The sequence below is a fragment of the Gossypium hirsutum genome, chromosome A05, assembly GCF_007990345.1.
Source record: "Gossypium hirsutum isolate 1008001.06 chromosome A05, Gossypium_hirsutum_v2.1, whole genome shotgun sequence".
In the NCBI taxonomy this organism is placed as follows: domain Eukaryota; kingdom Viridiplantae; phylum Streptophyta; class Magnoliopsida; order Malvales; family Malvaceae; genus Gossypium; species Gossypium hirsutum.
In genome coordinates this window covers 3,080,319-3,095,808 of record NC_053428.1, presented here as the reverse complement: position 1 = coordinate 3,095,808, position 15,490 = coordinate 3,080,319, and the positions used below count along the sequence as shown (strand labels likewise).

Sequence of the window (15,490 nt, the reverse complement as noted above, 5' to 3'; positions counted from 1 at the left end):
TTGATTTTTTGTTTCATAGTTTCCGTTTGATTATGCATTGGCTATTTGCTTTTTTTAATACCAATAGCAAGAAGCAAAAGCATTCTATATTGCTGTGCTAGCACAATGCTCAACTGATTTTATTATTTGAATAAAATGACTAAAGAACTTGTCAGATTCTTGGTCTTCTGTTAAGCTTGGCCTGGTTTGTAGCTTCTTCAATATCCTACGAATTTGACTTGTGTGCAAAATCAAGAAAGAAGAAAAATTAGGGTAACTGATTTTGAAGGGTATTGAATGAAATCAAAATCTATAATAATATCCTAATGTATTTTATTTTAGATATTTGAGATCCATTTACATTTTTCTTTTTGATATTTCGTCAATTCATTATTATTATTGATTTGCATTATGCTTTTATTGTTTATTTTTATTCGTATTTTAAAGCTAGAAAAGGTTTATATTTTCTTTTGTTGGAAATAATTTACCAAACAAAATATTCATAAAAATGGCTAGCCATCGTAATTGTTGAATCAGGAGAAATTAGGTACTAAGATTCATCGAACTTCATTTTAAGTTCATATGTTTTTCTCCAAGGGGGTGTGCTAAATTGTCTTGGAATTTCTTTTCTATTTAGCGAATAGTTTTTTTTTAATAGCTAATAGTTTAAATATGAATTTTAGTACAATAAATAAAATTATTATAAGATAATTAATACCTTTATTATGAATATGAATGAGTCCAATATTTTGAAGAAGAGTTTTTTTTAAATAAATTTCTTCTTAAACCTTTTCAGTTTTTATTGGAAGTTAAAATCAATTTAATTAATATTAATCAACATGATAATTTCAAACATTTCAGTTATGTATAAATTAAACTAACATTTCAGAATTTATCACCTAATGAATGCTATTAAATATTTTATAACCCCTAAATACGTATACTTTTATGATGTTTTTAAATTTATTTTAGATTTTATAATTTTATTTAAACTTAAATGTCATATTCATTGAAAATTTGAATTAATAATTTTTATATTCGAATTTTTTATATAAATTATTATTAAAATATTAATAAAAAATATTGGAAACTTTTATATATAATATTCCAATATTCGAAAATTATTTAATTTTTTAAATTTTAAATAATTATTAATATTTTTATAATTTTATTCTTAGTTTTAGTTTTGAACTTATCTAAAACAAATTTGGACAAATGGTTATCCAAATTTAATTGAACTTGGACAACCATATATTTAAAAAAAATATATTTTTAAAATTTTCCCCAACGGGTCATGCAAAAATATTTTTTTTGAAAAATAATAAAAAATATTATTTATTATATTGTATTTTTGTGACTATGATATTATAAAAATATTTTTAGTTTTTGGGATAAATATAAAAATTTCAAGTTATTATTTCATTTTGGGGCATTTGGGCTTCACTAACGTACTGCAATTTGGTTTTTTTAATTTTTTGGTGATTATGATTCTGAAAAAAATATTTTTAAAATTTTCCGAGATAACAATAAAAGATATTATTTATCATATTTCATTTTTAGGGCACTTGAATTTGTGTATGATATTGCCAAAATATTTTTAACTTTTTGGAATGACTATAAAAATTATTATTTATTATATTTTATTTTGGGGGCAATTGGGCTTGGATATGAGGCTACAATTTTTTTAAAATTTTCAGAGATGACTATAAAATTTATATTTTATTTGTCCCGTAATCTTTGTTGATTCTGACTGGGTAGCTCTATTAATGATCGAAGATCTACTTCAGGGTTTTGCATTTATTTAGGAGGAAACTTTGTTGGTTGGTCCTCCAAGAAGTAGCATGTGGTTGCTCGCTCACTGCAGAAGCTTAGGCTTGGTTTGGGGCGGCGGTGCGGTGCAATTCGTTGCGTTTAGCTTATTTTTTATCTCACGCTACAGTATTGTTACAGTATCTAATCTCACCACCACCGTTATTTTTACACTAACCGCAGGTAAACGTACTGCCCATCTAAACTCACCTTTAGTATCATAGCATTGCAAATGTTGTTGCTGGCATTACGTGGCTGTTTCCTTATTGTCTGAGCTTAGAGAACCAGTAATTGGAACACCAACCATCTGGTATGATACTATGGGGGCAGTCTAGATCTTTGCTAGGATGAAGCACGTTGGATTGGATATGCATTTCATACAAGAAAAGGTGGCTCGTGGAGAATTGCAAATCAATCATGTGTCTGGTCAACATCAGGTTGCAAGTCTCTTTATTAAGCCATCGTTTCAGGATCAGTTTACCAGCGTCAAGTCAAAACATGGAGTATGCACTTTTCTGAATGATTTAGTTGCTTGTCTTTCAACTGAGTTGAAAAAAGGGACATAACAAATAATGAAGAATGTGATACATGCTAAATGTGGTTTGTAAGTTGCTGCTAATAGTGATCTATTGATAGCTTGTTAGTGTGGTTATAAGTTACTTAAGTGTTGTTATTGTGCGTGCTGCTATGGCCTACTATAAATGGCTAGAGCTGTAAATTCCTTATTATGATCACGCACGCACAATAACAATACTTATTATGGCCTACTATAAACTATATAAATACTTTAGCTTTTGTTAATTTTAGCTCATTATTTTTGAGCTGATATGGGTTAATAATTTTTTTAATTATTATATGAAATGAAATTGATGTATATTAAAATTAAAATGTTGAAACAATAAATCATTAATTTAATAGTCACGTCAATCAATTGTTAAGTATTTAACGGTTTTGAATTTTAAAAAATAAAAAAAATAAGCTGGATGATCATTTTGTAACTTTTTAAAATCGGGTGACTTAACAAAAAAATTTTTTATAATCGGGTGATCATTTATATAGTTTACCCATTTATTAATTGCTTAAAAAGTACTTAAAATTTATATTTCTTATTATAGATTAGTACAAAATAGAAGTATGCCTAAAAGCCAACCGGTAAGGATGGTGATTTCTTGGAAAGAATCATGAGTCCAACTAAATACAGATGGTGCCGTTAAGATGGAAACTAATAATGCTACTTCCGGAGGAGTCTTGCGAGATCATGAAGGTAAACCGATTTTAGGCTTCAACATATGTTTGGGGAAGTGCTCAATCTTTGATGCAGAATTATGGGGAATCTAAGATGGCTTGTTCATTTTGCAAAGTTGAAATTATTAGATAGTGTTGATCCAGATAGACATGCATAAAGATTGTGATAGCTATTCAAAACCCGCTCGGGAATTCCTCAAATGCTGCTTTGATCATGTGCATTCATCAACTGTTGACAAATATTGAACAATGGTTTCTAAATTATGTTCATAGAGAAGAGAAAAAGGATATTAACTATATTACCAAAATGAATTTTGATAGAGATGAAGGCTTGATTTTATTTGAAGAAGTGTCACCAGAGATTTCATTTGCTTTAAACTAATGTAATATTTATTTTAATTTTTTTACACAAAAAAAAGTTTCTTATTTCATCTATAATTATTTAAATATTCCTAAATTAATTTAATTTTTAATATTTAACATAATATCTAAAAATAAACATTTTAATTTTCAACAATAATTATTTATAACAATACCATAAACTCGAAATTAACCAATCAATCCTTTTCATAACAATTTTCAAAAACCAAAATTTTCAAATTAATATTTTTTAAAATGTGGCAAACACCAGTAAATTAGATGGAACGCACTCCAGCAAATACTAGCGTCACTCGGCGTAGCTGTCTAAACACAGTGTGGGTTCGGCTCCGGCAATAGGAGGTTAAAAGACAAGTCAAAGAGAAAAGAGGAAAAAAAAAAAGAAAAAGGACAAGACAGCATAAGCATGTTCCAAGCCGAAATTACACGGCTAGTTCAATTTCCATTCCAAAGAAAATGTAAGTCAGAACCGCCATCTCTAAAGTCTTAATAAATGAAGTTCTTGAATTTGTCGGCGTAACAAACGTTCAATTATTGCCCCAAACAAAACATACTACTTTACATATATCTCATCTTAATTGGTCTTGAAAATTGCAATTACAAAAATAACACCAAAATTTCTACACCTAATCCCGTATTTCACCAAATCAGCCGCCAATAACATATTTTTTCCAACACCCATAAAGAACAAAAATGTGTTGCTTTCGTGGATTCTGCCCCAACATGAATAAAATTGCAGTCAAATTTGGACGACACGATTATATATAAAGTAAATATCAAAGTTGTCTTCGTCACAATTACATCACCACTAATTATTTTGTGGCTCAAATTAACAACTGATGACGGACCAGGCTATCAACTAACAACATGTTTGGTTCAGTGTATTACCTAATACAATACAGGCCGAATACGCGCGTTTTACATGACGCCTCTAATCCGGCGTTTGGTTCGCTGTAATAGGCATTACGGGCGTAAACCAATCCCGACCTAATCCCCTTTTTCGCTACTTTTGTAATCCCTTCCCAAATCCCTGTAATACCTATTACGTCCGCCTTCCGTCCCCTGCTCTCTGTTCTACCCTCCCTCCCTACCTGACCCTCTCCTATTCTGTCCTCAAAATTTCTCCTTCCATCTCCCACCGTTTTTGTTTATTATTCTGTCCTCATCGTTTCTTCAGTCTCTGTCTCCTCCCATTTCCTCCCAACCCTATCTGCAACTCTTTCATGCTCTTCAATATTTTCACAAAATTGGAAATACCTGATAGCTGAATCCATTGAAAAAAGAGTGAAGCGTTTTTCGGGTCATCATCTTTAATCCAATATCGGGTGAGTTTTATTTCGAACCAAAATTAATCTGCCAATTCTTTTGTTCGACAATCTTTTATCAAATATTTTTGCATGGTTATGAATCTTTAGTCTTCAGTAGTTTCTGTTGAAATTGCTATTTTATTTTATGAAATTGTTACTGATTTCATTGGAATTATTGTATAATTGCACTTGTGGCTTTTTATTCTTCAGTAGTTTAATGTTGATTTCATGGTTATGAATCTTTTACTCTTCTGTAGTTTTAGTTAACGAAAGTTTTTCTGGGTTTAATATCCCTTGCTTTCTGATGGTGATTTCATATAAATTATGTGCGGTGTAATTTATAAATCCTGATTTTTGAAAGAGCAACATCAAAAAGTTTAAAGCATATACTTCTTTCAGTAAATCATATTTCCATTTTCGTATGACAAATTTTACATTTTGCTGTATAAAATTCATTACAAGATGAAGAAAAGTTTGGAGCTTTTGTTCTATATTCTTAGGTTCCAAGATTAACTAGAAGCAGCAACAGGGTTTTTGGATTAGTTTATCTTATTTCTCATTTTGTTTCTTCCAACTAAGCTTGTCTTTGTTTCTAAGTTTAGCTTCTGTGTATTGGTATTATAGGGAAGAATTTGGGTGACAAGGGCGTCGAGGCTGCGGTCTTCAGTTTGGAAAGTCAGCCATAAGCATCCAGGTTCACCTCTGTAAATGTTAGTATCTTCATCACCTTGTAAGTGATAATTTCCTAATTGTTTGAAATTTGCTGTTTGCTGTGGTGGGTCTTTTATCAGGTTATAATGCGAGTGATTCAGATTCGGATGAAATCAAGGGTGATTCTTGAGTTTAACATACTTGGTCTCTGCATTTCGAACATTTAGAATCGTGAGTGCCTTATTGCTCTGCTCTGATCTTCGTTTCATTAATTTGTGTTCTTCACTGCTGTGAATGTTGTATAAGAATAATCCTATAAGATTTAGAGGTGTGAGTGCCTCATTGCTCGACTTTGGTCTTCATTTGTGTAGCTCACATTTTTCACTGCGCTGAAGATTGTATAAAGAATAGTCATAAGTTTTGTTGCTGCTAGTTTGGTCACACAATTAAGTCTCTATCCCTGACTTTTGGGTGTGTATTTGACCAGAGATTGCTGAAGTTGCACATTTTATATTCTTAGGTTTAGGACTCGGTCCTGTTATGTAATCATTGAGCATGGATAATTTATAATCTAGTTATTTCATATTATTTGCTACAAATTCACCCAAATCTGCACATGTTCTGTGATGAAACTATTTATATCGTAGGTTTGGACTATGGTCAGTCTAGACTATTTTCGTACCTAAATTCATATTCTTCTGTTAGATGATGTTTGTTTTATGTCATTCGGGGACGTTGGTTCTTGTGCTTGAGCCAGCCATGGATTAACTGTTATTTTTCCCCTTATCCCACTCATAGGACACTTTACTAGGCCTGATATGAATAGCACTTGTTTAATGGGATTTACTTGACTAAAGATGAATGGCAAGAGCCTCCATTACTTGACTTGTTTAATGAGCAAACATCTATCCTCATTCTAATTCCTTTTGAGGAATGTAGGGAAAGGGGAATGATGGGTTTTAATTGTGATAAGTCAAGCTGAGCTCTTTCATATACTTGTATTTTGCTCATTTACAAGCTAGATCAAGTAGGCTTACTATACTAAATAGCTTGACTTCATGCATTAGTGATCTCAAATAATGAGGTGAGAACTAATTACAAATAATGAGGGAAATAAGGAGGCAGTTCAGTGTAGGTTATTGAACTTGGAATTGGGTTTAATGGTTTGTCGCCTGGTTTCATACAGAACAAAGAAAATCCAGTGAATCCTTTGAAATTATATATTATTGTTCTTTTTTGAATTTAAATTAGGTTATATGTTTTTAAATAGCATTATGCCTACAAATAATGGGCTTCAAATCACAGTTATTTGTACATGTAAATACAATACTGTTAATAATAAATTTGTACATGTAAATGAGATTAAAGTTATATATTTTTTTACAAAATGAAATTACCATTTAAAATGGTATAAAAGTTTATTAAACTTAAATCTTCAATCTTCATTTTATTTATTTTGAAATTAGAAAACCTTAACTAAACTAATCATAAATTAAAAATTTAATCAATGATCAAACTTAGAACATGCTTTATTAGATCTTAAATTTCATTATACGAAATTGTATTTAAATTTAAATTTAAATGTCCAAACTATAATGTTCAAACATTGAACATGCTTTAAGTAACTAATCAATATATTTATACGATATCATTTTAGGTCAATTAATTTGGGTGATTAATTAACTAATCAATATATTTACGTCAATTATACATAATATATTAAATTTTAATATAAGTTTTATTAAAATAAAATTTAAATTGTTATAATTAAGATTTTATGCACGCAATACATGTTATTTAAAACAAATGTTAATTGATTCAAAACATGACTTTTCCCCTATAATAGAAATAAGGTTATCTTAATTATAAAACAAATCTTGTATATCATTTTAATATTATGGTTAATATGTTTTTTTTCCATATAATGAAAATAATGTTGTCTAAATTATAAAAGATTAATTAGGCTGAAATTTATTACCTAATTCTATCTTAAATTTTAAGTTGATTACATAATACATAAAGCTTTTCTCATTCATAATATGATTTCCTTTTAATACATGTAACATGAATGTGAGCTACAACAAATAAGAAAAACCAAGTTAATTTCTTGTGGATACATGAGTGTGAAGCCTTTGAAATAAATGGAATAAGTACAAGCCGGTGAAAAAGATTTTAATATTAACTATGAATTAGTTTAAAGTTATATTTTTTTCTTCGTGTGTTCTAAATTTGTGCTGTTTTTTTTGATAATGTGTAATTGCAAATTCAATTCTTTGATAGTGTGTTGACCTTATAAAGTGTTGACCTTTTGAATCATGATATTAAAATAGTAATTAATATAATTGTAAGTATTGATGATTGGTAGGCAAGGGGATTTAATAAACTATCTAGATACTGTTTTGATCGATATCATATTTAAAATATGGCTCATGGATGATGATTGGTGTATGGTTGTTCTGTGCTTTGATATACTATATTTAGCTATAGCATAAATATTTTCCCCAAAAAAAAAAAGGTTGATCCGAGCACTTTTCTCATTACAGGTAACATTTTTCCAACACTTCCACATCGCAGTCGTCCCAGATTTGAGCATTACAGGTTAGTATTGATGTAGCAGGTTCTGTTGTTTCCCAAATGAATATGGTTTTGTTTGTATGTTTGTAATGCTCATTAAAGCTTTTGTTTGTATGGTTATGGTTATTGTTGCATGACCATTGTTCTTTTTGAATTTATCAGCCAAGTTATATGTTTTTACTATTAGGTAACATTTTTTTTAAAGAGCATTATGCCTACAAATAATGGGCTTCAAATCACAATTATTTGTACATGTAAATACAATACTGTTAATAATAAATTTGTACATGTAAATGAGATAAAAGTTATATATTTTTTATGAAATTATATTACCATTTAAAATGTTATTATCTAGTTTTAAAACTTCAATTTCATTATTAAACTAAATCTTCATTCTTCATTTTATTTATTTTGAAATTAGAAAACCTTAACTAAACTAATGATCAATAAAGAAAAATTTCAATGATCAAACTTTGAACATGCTTTATTTGATAATGTGTAATTGCAACTTCAATTCTTTGATAGTGTGTTCTAATTTTAAAATGTTGCAGTAATGGCTCGTCTGCCTTTAATTGCACAAAGTGTGAGGCGTAAAAGGATTAGTATTGCTGTGACAATATGGTTGGAAATCTGTAGAATCGCGATTTGGTTCTTATTTAGAATGGGTGCCAGCCTTAGCCTACATAGACCAAGGATTAGGTCCTATACCGTAGATTTTTATGCAAAACGGGATTATGTGAATAGGCTTGTATATGCTAGTAACGAGACCTGTATTGAACAAGTTAGGATGAATAGAGCTGCCTTTTTTAAATTATGTGAGATGTTAGAATCGATAGAGGGATTGAAGTCGACAAGGTTCATGCTTGTTGACGAGCAAGTAGCAATGTTTTTACATATCATCTCCCATCACCTGAAAAATCGAGTTATCAAGCATCACTTTAAAAGGTCCGGGGAAACTGTTAGCAGAGCATTTCATAGTGTTTTAAATGCTGTCATACGCTTGCAAGATGTGTTATTTAAAAACCCGGAGCCAATTACAGCCGATTCTTCTGACACAAGGTGGAAATGGTTTAAGGTATAGGACTAAGTTTTATATATAGCTTCAACAACATTTACTTGATTTAGATTTAAATTAGTATTCTAACTCAAGGTTTTATATCATGTGATATAGAATTGCTTAGGTGCTCTTGATGGAACCCACATCAAGATTAGGGTTCCAACAGTTGATAAACATAGATATCGGACGCGAAAAGGTGACATAGCAACAAATATGCTAGGTGTTTGTACACCTGAGATGCAATTTGTTTATGTTCTTCCTGGTTGGGAAGGTTCAGTTGCTGATGGACGGGTTCTTTGAGATGCCATTAGTAGAAGACATGGATTAAAAGTTCCTCATGGTAAAGTGTATAGTTAGAGGACTTTGATTTATTCATTAAGATCACACTTTGTGTGCTGAATTAATCATTTTTTAATATGAAACTTATTTTATAGGTTGTTATTATCTAGTTGATGTTGGATACACAAATTGTGAGGGATTTCTTGCACCATTTAGAGGACAACGATATCATTTGAACGAGTGGCGTCAGGGTTATCAGCCAAGTTCTCCGCAAGAGTTTTTTAATATGAAACATGCCTCAGCACGTAATGTCATTAAAAGATGCTTTGGCTTATTAAAACTTAGATGGGGAATACTTAGGAGTCCATCGTTCTATCCTGTAAGGGTGCACAATAGAATTATTATTGCATGTTGTTTGCTCCATAATTTTATTCGAACCCATATGAGTAGTGATCCCATTGAAGCGGAGGTGGGAGAAGGGTTACCTACAATTAATGTGGTGGATGACGATGAACCGAATATCACAAATATTCATCCATCGGATGCTTGGGCTACTTGGAGGATGGAACTAGCCAACCAAATGTTCGATGAATGGCAAGCATCTAGAAATTAGTTTGTGAAACTTTTGTATTGATTTTTGTATTGTACTAAACTACAGAAATTATAATATAATTTCTTCTAATTCAGCATGTGTTATAATTTTAAATTTTTTGTGCTATGGAACTTTTGATTCATGATATTCAACTTAATTACTTAGATTTTATAAAGTGTTGACCTTTTGAATCATGATATTAAAATAGTAATTAATATAATTTGTTTTTTTTTGTTCTTAAGATCATTATGTCAGGTGTTACAGAATCAAATGCTCAAGCTTCTCGAGGAAGCAAAAGAAAATGGGTTCCCGAGGAAGATGCAGCATTAGTTTCCAGCATGGTAGACCTGCACAATGTTGGAACATTTAATGCTGATACCGGGTTCAAAGCCGGTTATTTGAACGAGTTGGAAAGAATGCTACAAACGGTTTTACCAAATGCAATGTTGAAGGCGAAACCTAATATTGAATCAAGGATTAGGTTACTTAAAAGGGAGTGGTCAATCGTCTACGACATGCTTAATGGCCAAAACAATAGCGGTTTTGGTTGGGACGAGCATAGGCAGCTCGTTGTTGCTGAAGATGCGGTTTGGGAGTCCTATTTAAAGGTAAGATTATTTCAAGTCTTTATTATATTATTTTTACCAAACTTACGACTAATATGATTTCCTTATTTTTTTAGAGTCACAAAGAAGCCGCCCAATTCAGATTTCGTACTTTCCCTTACTATGACCAGCTTACTACCATATACGCAAGAGATCGAGCAACTGGGAGAGATGCTCAAACAGCTGCTGATGTTCTTGAAGAAATACATGCTGATGATGAACGTACTACAGATATGAATGAAGAGAGAAACACATTCTATGACTGCGAAGCTGACGTCTCTTTAGATGACATGGATGTTTCTGGTACGGATCCGCGAGGAGATCGAGACCAAGGGGTTCCTCATCTTCAAACAAGAGAAAGAAGAAATCTGATGCTCGCGATAATGTGTTTTCTTCATTTAATGAGGCTGCCACTTTGTTCAGGGAGAAAATCCAGGCCGTTGGCGATCAAATCAGTAGGAGTTTTGCCTCCGAGGTGGTAGTTCAGCAGAAGTCAGAACAACATATGGAAGAGAGAGCTTCAAATTTATATTCAGCCTTATGGTCAATTGAAGGTTTAACCGACGATCAGCGGTATGATGCATTGAGTAAAATTCCCGACCATCCAACTCAAATGATCGTTTTCTTTAGTTTACCTTCAGTTGCCCGATTGGAATGGGTTAGGAGATTTCTTTCTTACCATTAAATATCAATGTTCAAACTTTTTGATGTTGTAAAACTATATAACATATGGATTTTAATGTACAATTTCATTTTCATCTAACCTTTTCTTAATATAAGTTAATTATGTTTATGCATAATATAATTCTCAAGTTATATATTGATTTTAGTAAATTCATATAAGAGCATTTTATTATTAAGAATTTTATGAAATTATATATCACTATATAATTATATTTAATATTAATTATTTTAAATTGTATAAATTCATATAAGAAAATTTTTATTATCAAGAATTTTATGAAATTATATATTATTATTAAATTATATGTAATAATTATTATTTTAAATTATACAAATTCATAAACTATAATCATATTAGTTATAATAATTTTAAATTTTATTAAATCATATATTTAATTAAATCATATTTAATATTAATTATTTGAAATTTTCTTTTATAGTATCATATATTATGATTTGAGTAAATTCATAGAAGAATTTTATTTATTAAGAATTTTATTAAATTATATATTTTAATTATAATATATTTAATAATAATTATGTTAATTTATATTTTACAGTATCATATATTATGATTTGAGTAAATTCATATAAGAATATTAATTTTTAAGAATTTATTAAATTATATATTTTAATTATAATATATTTAATAATAATTATGTTTAAATATGATTAAATTATTTATTATTGATATTAATCTTATTAAAATTTAAATAACAATAACAATAATAATTTACCAAAACAAATTTATGCTAATTATTAAGAATTTTATTAAATTATATATTTTAATTAAAATATATTTAATAATAATTATGTTTAAATATGATTAAATTATTTATTATTGATAATAATAATCTTATTAAAATTTAAATAACAATAACAATAAATAATCATTTACCAAAACAAATTTCTGCTAAGGGTATTCTAGTCATTTTAGTTTTTTCATTATGCTATTACACCTCTATTACACTCAACCAAACACAGGATTACTATTACGCCTCTATTCCATTACATTCAACCAAACAGTTGATTTGCTATTACACAGCTTTTCCATTACACCTCTATTCCATTATACCTCTAATCCAATACACCTCTAATCCAATACAGCGAACCAAACGTGCTGTAAAATTGCTAGCTCTCCTCAAAATATATATTTTTTTAAATCATACACTTTAAAATAGTCTACATCAAATAGTTAAGATTTTAAAATTATAGCAAGGGCTTAATTTGCCATAAAATTTATGTAGTATGATTAAAAAAAGTGTAATTAATTGGATTTGATTAATTAGATCACTGTGCCAGGTCAGCTAATATCCTTCTCACTGCTTCCTGGAAGGTGGACTCATCCCAGTCATCGCCCTAAAAAGCATCATTTAGAAAAACAGTATTAATTAAAATTTTAATAAACATCAATTGATTTACAATTGCAAAAGCTTCATTACCTCAATTCTAAATCTCAAGTTAACATGATTAATTGAGCCTAATTCTGCTGTTCGTGTGTTAGCCTCAGTAGACATTAAGCTTATATTTCGATCGAGCTTCAAGAATTGCAGCAACTGGATTAAGATATCCACTATGGACACTTCTCCTCCAACACTGACTCTCAGCTCAATGATTCTTTGTTCTGATGTTGATTCCGGTACGGGTATAATCCGAATATTTAATCTCTCGTTTGATGAACCATTAGCTTCGTCGGCAGAAGTCGCAGAAGCCTGAGCTGCTTCTAATAACTGGTTTTGCCTATTGAGCTCCATAATTTGAGATTTCAATGACGTCAAGTACTCCCTCGTACTTGCCAGCACTGATACTCTGTCCTTCTACAATTCCACCGACAAATTTGTTACAGCTTTTATATAATTAAACCATTGATATGGTTTTTAATATGAAGATTTGATATGGTTTACCTTGGTACCAGGAGGAAGAAGGGATCGCAATGCATCGAAACTTTCATTGAGCTTTTCTCTCCTTTTACGTTCCGATAACATATGGTGCAATTGGTGGACGGTGGGGGCGCGGCGTCGTGGCTGTTGTTCACTCCTCACTAAATTGAATCTTCTGTAGAACAAAATGGCTCGTTTCAACATGCTTTGGGCTCGTAAACTTGCCCTCGCCGCTGCTGTTGTCGGGGTCCCTAACGGAGATCCGTAACGTTTAAACGCAGTAGCTTTGGAGTTTGGCTGGTAACTGGGAGGTAAGTTATGGCTTTGTTGGGAATGATATTGGGATGTTGAAGAGGAAGACGAAGAGGGAGAGGTTAAAACAGCTAGAATGGCTCTAGTCATGGCTGCATTTTCGCTCTCTAATGACGGTAAATTTATATTGCTTCGCATCTCAGATAAGGCTTGCTGCATGGCTTGTTGGTGTGGATCATACATTGAGGAAGAAGCCGGTTTGGCTTGCAGTAAAGAGGGTGTTGTTTCACTGCCGGTAGGAACTTGGGGCCGAGAAGCATTTGGGACAGTGAAAATAAGATAAGAATCTGGACTATCGGTGGCTAGTGACCTCAACGAAGATGAAGAAGAAGAAGGGTTGTTGGGATCAGTGGGTTCGCTTACAGCCACCAAAGATTGCCTTGAAAAGTCTTCGGGGAAAAAAGTTCTCATCTCCATCTCCATGTTAAGCTATTAAACAAATGATGAATAAGTTGAGTGACAAACTATATTATATATTGAATCACAGATTAATTTATGTTATTTGGATAGTATATTAGTATTAGTTTATCTTACATTAACTGCATTGGGTGAACCTAACTCAATCTCGCCACTCTTGCATCCCATGAAAACAGCTGTCTGTACAAAACAGACGAAAATAAGCCGACGTCAGGAGGATTTTTATTAACTATTATTAGATTATGAAGATCGACGGCGCCATAAGCTTTGACCGCAAACTGAACCTACCTTAATTCTTGCTTCCTGTAATAAAGACAAAAAGGTGAGTTAGATTACCATTATATATACACGTTTGTTTCCGTTAAAAGAAAATGCAGTATTTTTGTTTTTTTCTTTTTTCTTTTTAATGTTAAATTGCGGGTTGATCTAATTTTACCCGATAAAATTGTCGCTGTGTCTGATGGGATGCTCGGCTTTGAAGCTCCAGTTCTCCGAGCTCAATGTATGGCCTATAATTCCTGAAAGCAAATCCTGGAACGAGGCCTCTGCAGCGCGCGAAACCCACATATTAATGGCGAAAGTTAATATACAATAGCAAAAAGAAAATGGGTAGCAATACTTTTGGCCTACTGGTTATTTTCAAGAGGGAATGTTAATCGTCGATATTCGAGGAACAGCACCAAAGCTCCGGGTTGGGTACTGTTTTGTTCGTTATACCATCCATCCGAACCAATTAAACAGCTGTTAAAAACCAAAATATATCTGTTACCCAAATCATAAATCATGTTTTCATGGTGCTATAATGAAAGAAATTTTAGAGAGAGGTGGAGAAAGATACTTTGGTTGATGCAAGGAGGAAGAGTAGGACCAGAGGCAAATGTATGTGCAGCCAGTCGACTGCATGAGAAATTGAAGAAAACCAGAACGAGCTGCTCCATCGAGGAGGAAGACAGCATCCATGTGCGAGGTTTAAAAAAAGTTTATAAAGGTTTTTTTTTCTTTCCGCCTAACAAAATGCTAGTAAGAGATCCGTTTTGGATCTCATGTCATCTTGAATGCTTGTTTGAGTCATTTCTGAGAAACTGGGCTGGTGAGATGGTGAACAACAGTGGAGGAGGAATCACGATATTTTAAGAGGAAAAAGAGTTGTCTCAGCCCCTCATACAATGAACGGTGACAGAGGGGATTCACACATGGCATGGGAAAAATTAAACAAATGGGGATCGAAAGACTTGTCTCGTGAAGTGAGAACTTGGAAAAGTATTTAGGATAGAGAATTGATTCACATTGATCCATACTTATACATTCAATCATGCTAATAAAATGACACACAGACTCAGCAGCCAACCAAGAGCAATTTTTAAAAAAAAATAGAGAAGAAAAGTAAATGGGTCAATCTTCAAAGTCTTCCCTCGCTTTGAAATAAGTCAAGGAGGGAGGGAAGGATTTATTTATTATTCTGTAATAATTCTAGTAGTTTTGCTTTTTATAAATAATTTTAGGAATAATTTTATTGTTAGTTTCTCTAGTTCCGTAGACATTTGATTTTTTTATCGATTTTACCTGTCGCTTTGAACCATTTAATGTTAATTTTTTTATCATGTTAAATACTTTCAATCAGTTCAGATATGTCGTGTTTAAATTGTGACATAATTAATTTTTAGTGTGTCATGATATCCTACTAAAATTAAGGTTTAACCTTTTATCGTGTTGACTAAGCT

The 15,490-nt window shown here is 31.4% G+C and overlaps 1 protein-coding gene across 1 annotated transcript; it reads right to left on the bottom strand.

Moving 5' to 3' along the window:
• Positions 1-12,285: 12,285 nt before the first annotated feature.
• LOC107937714 (putative transcription factor bHLH041) lies at positions 12,286-15,155 on the bottom strand. Its single transcript, XM_016870669.2, has 8 exons — positions 14,608-15,155; positions 14,400-14,510; positions 14,206-14,314; positions 14,058-14,072; positions 13,887-13,949; positions 13,065-13,781; positions 12,603-12,977; positions 12,286-12,519 (listed from the first exon to the last, which is right to left on the bottom strand). The coding sequence occupies exons 1-8, from the start codon at positions 14,727-14,729 to the stop codon at positions 12,451-12,453; spliced, it is 1,581 nt and encodes a 526-aa protein (XP_016726158.2). The 5' UTR covers positions 14,730-15,155; the 3' UTR covers positions 12,286-12,450.
• Between the last annotated feature and the right edge of the window lie 335 nt (positions 15,156-15,490).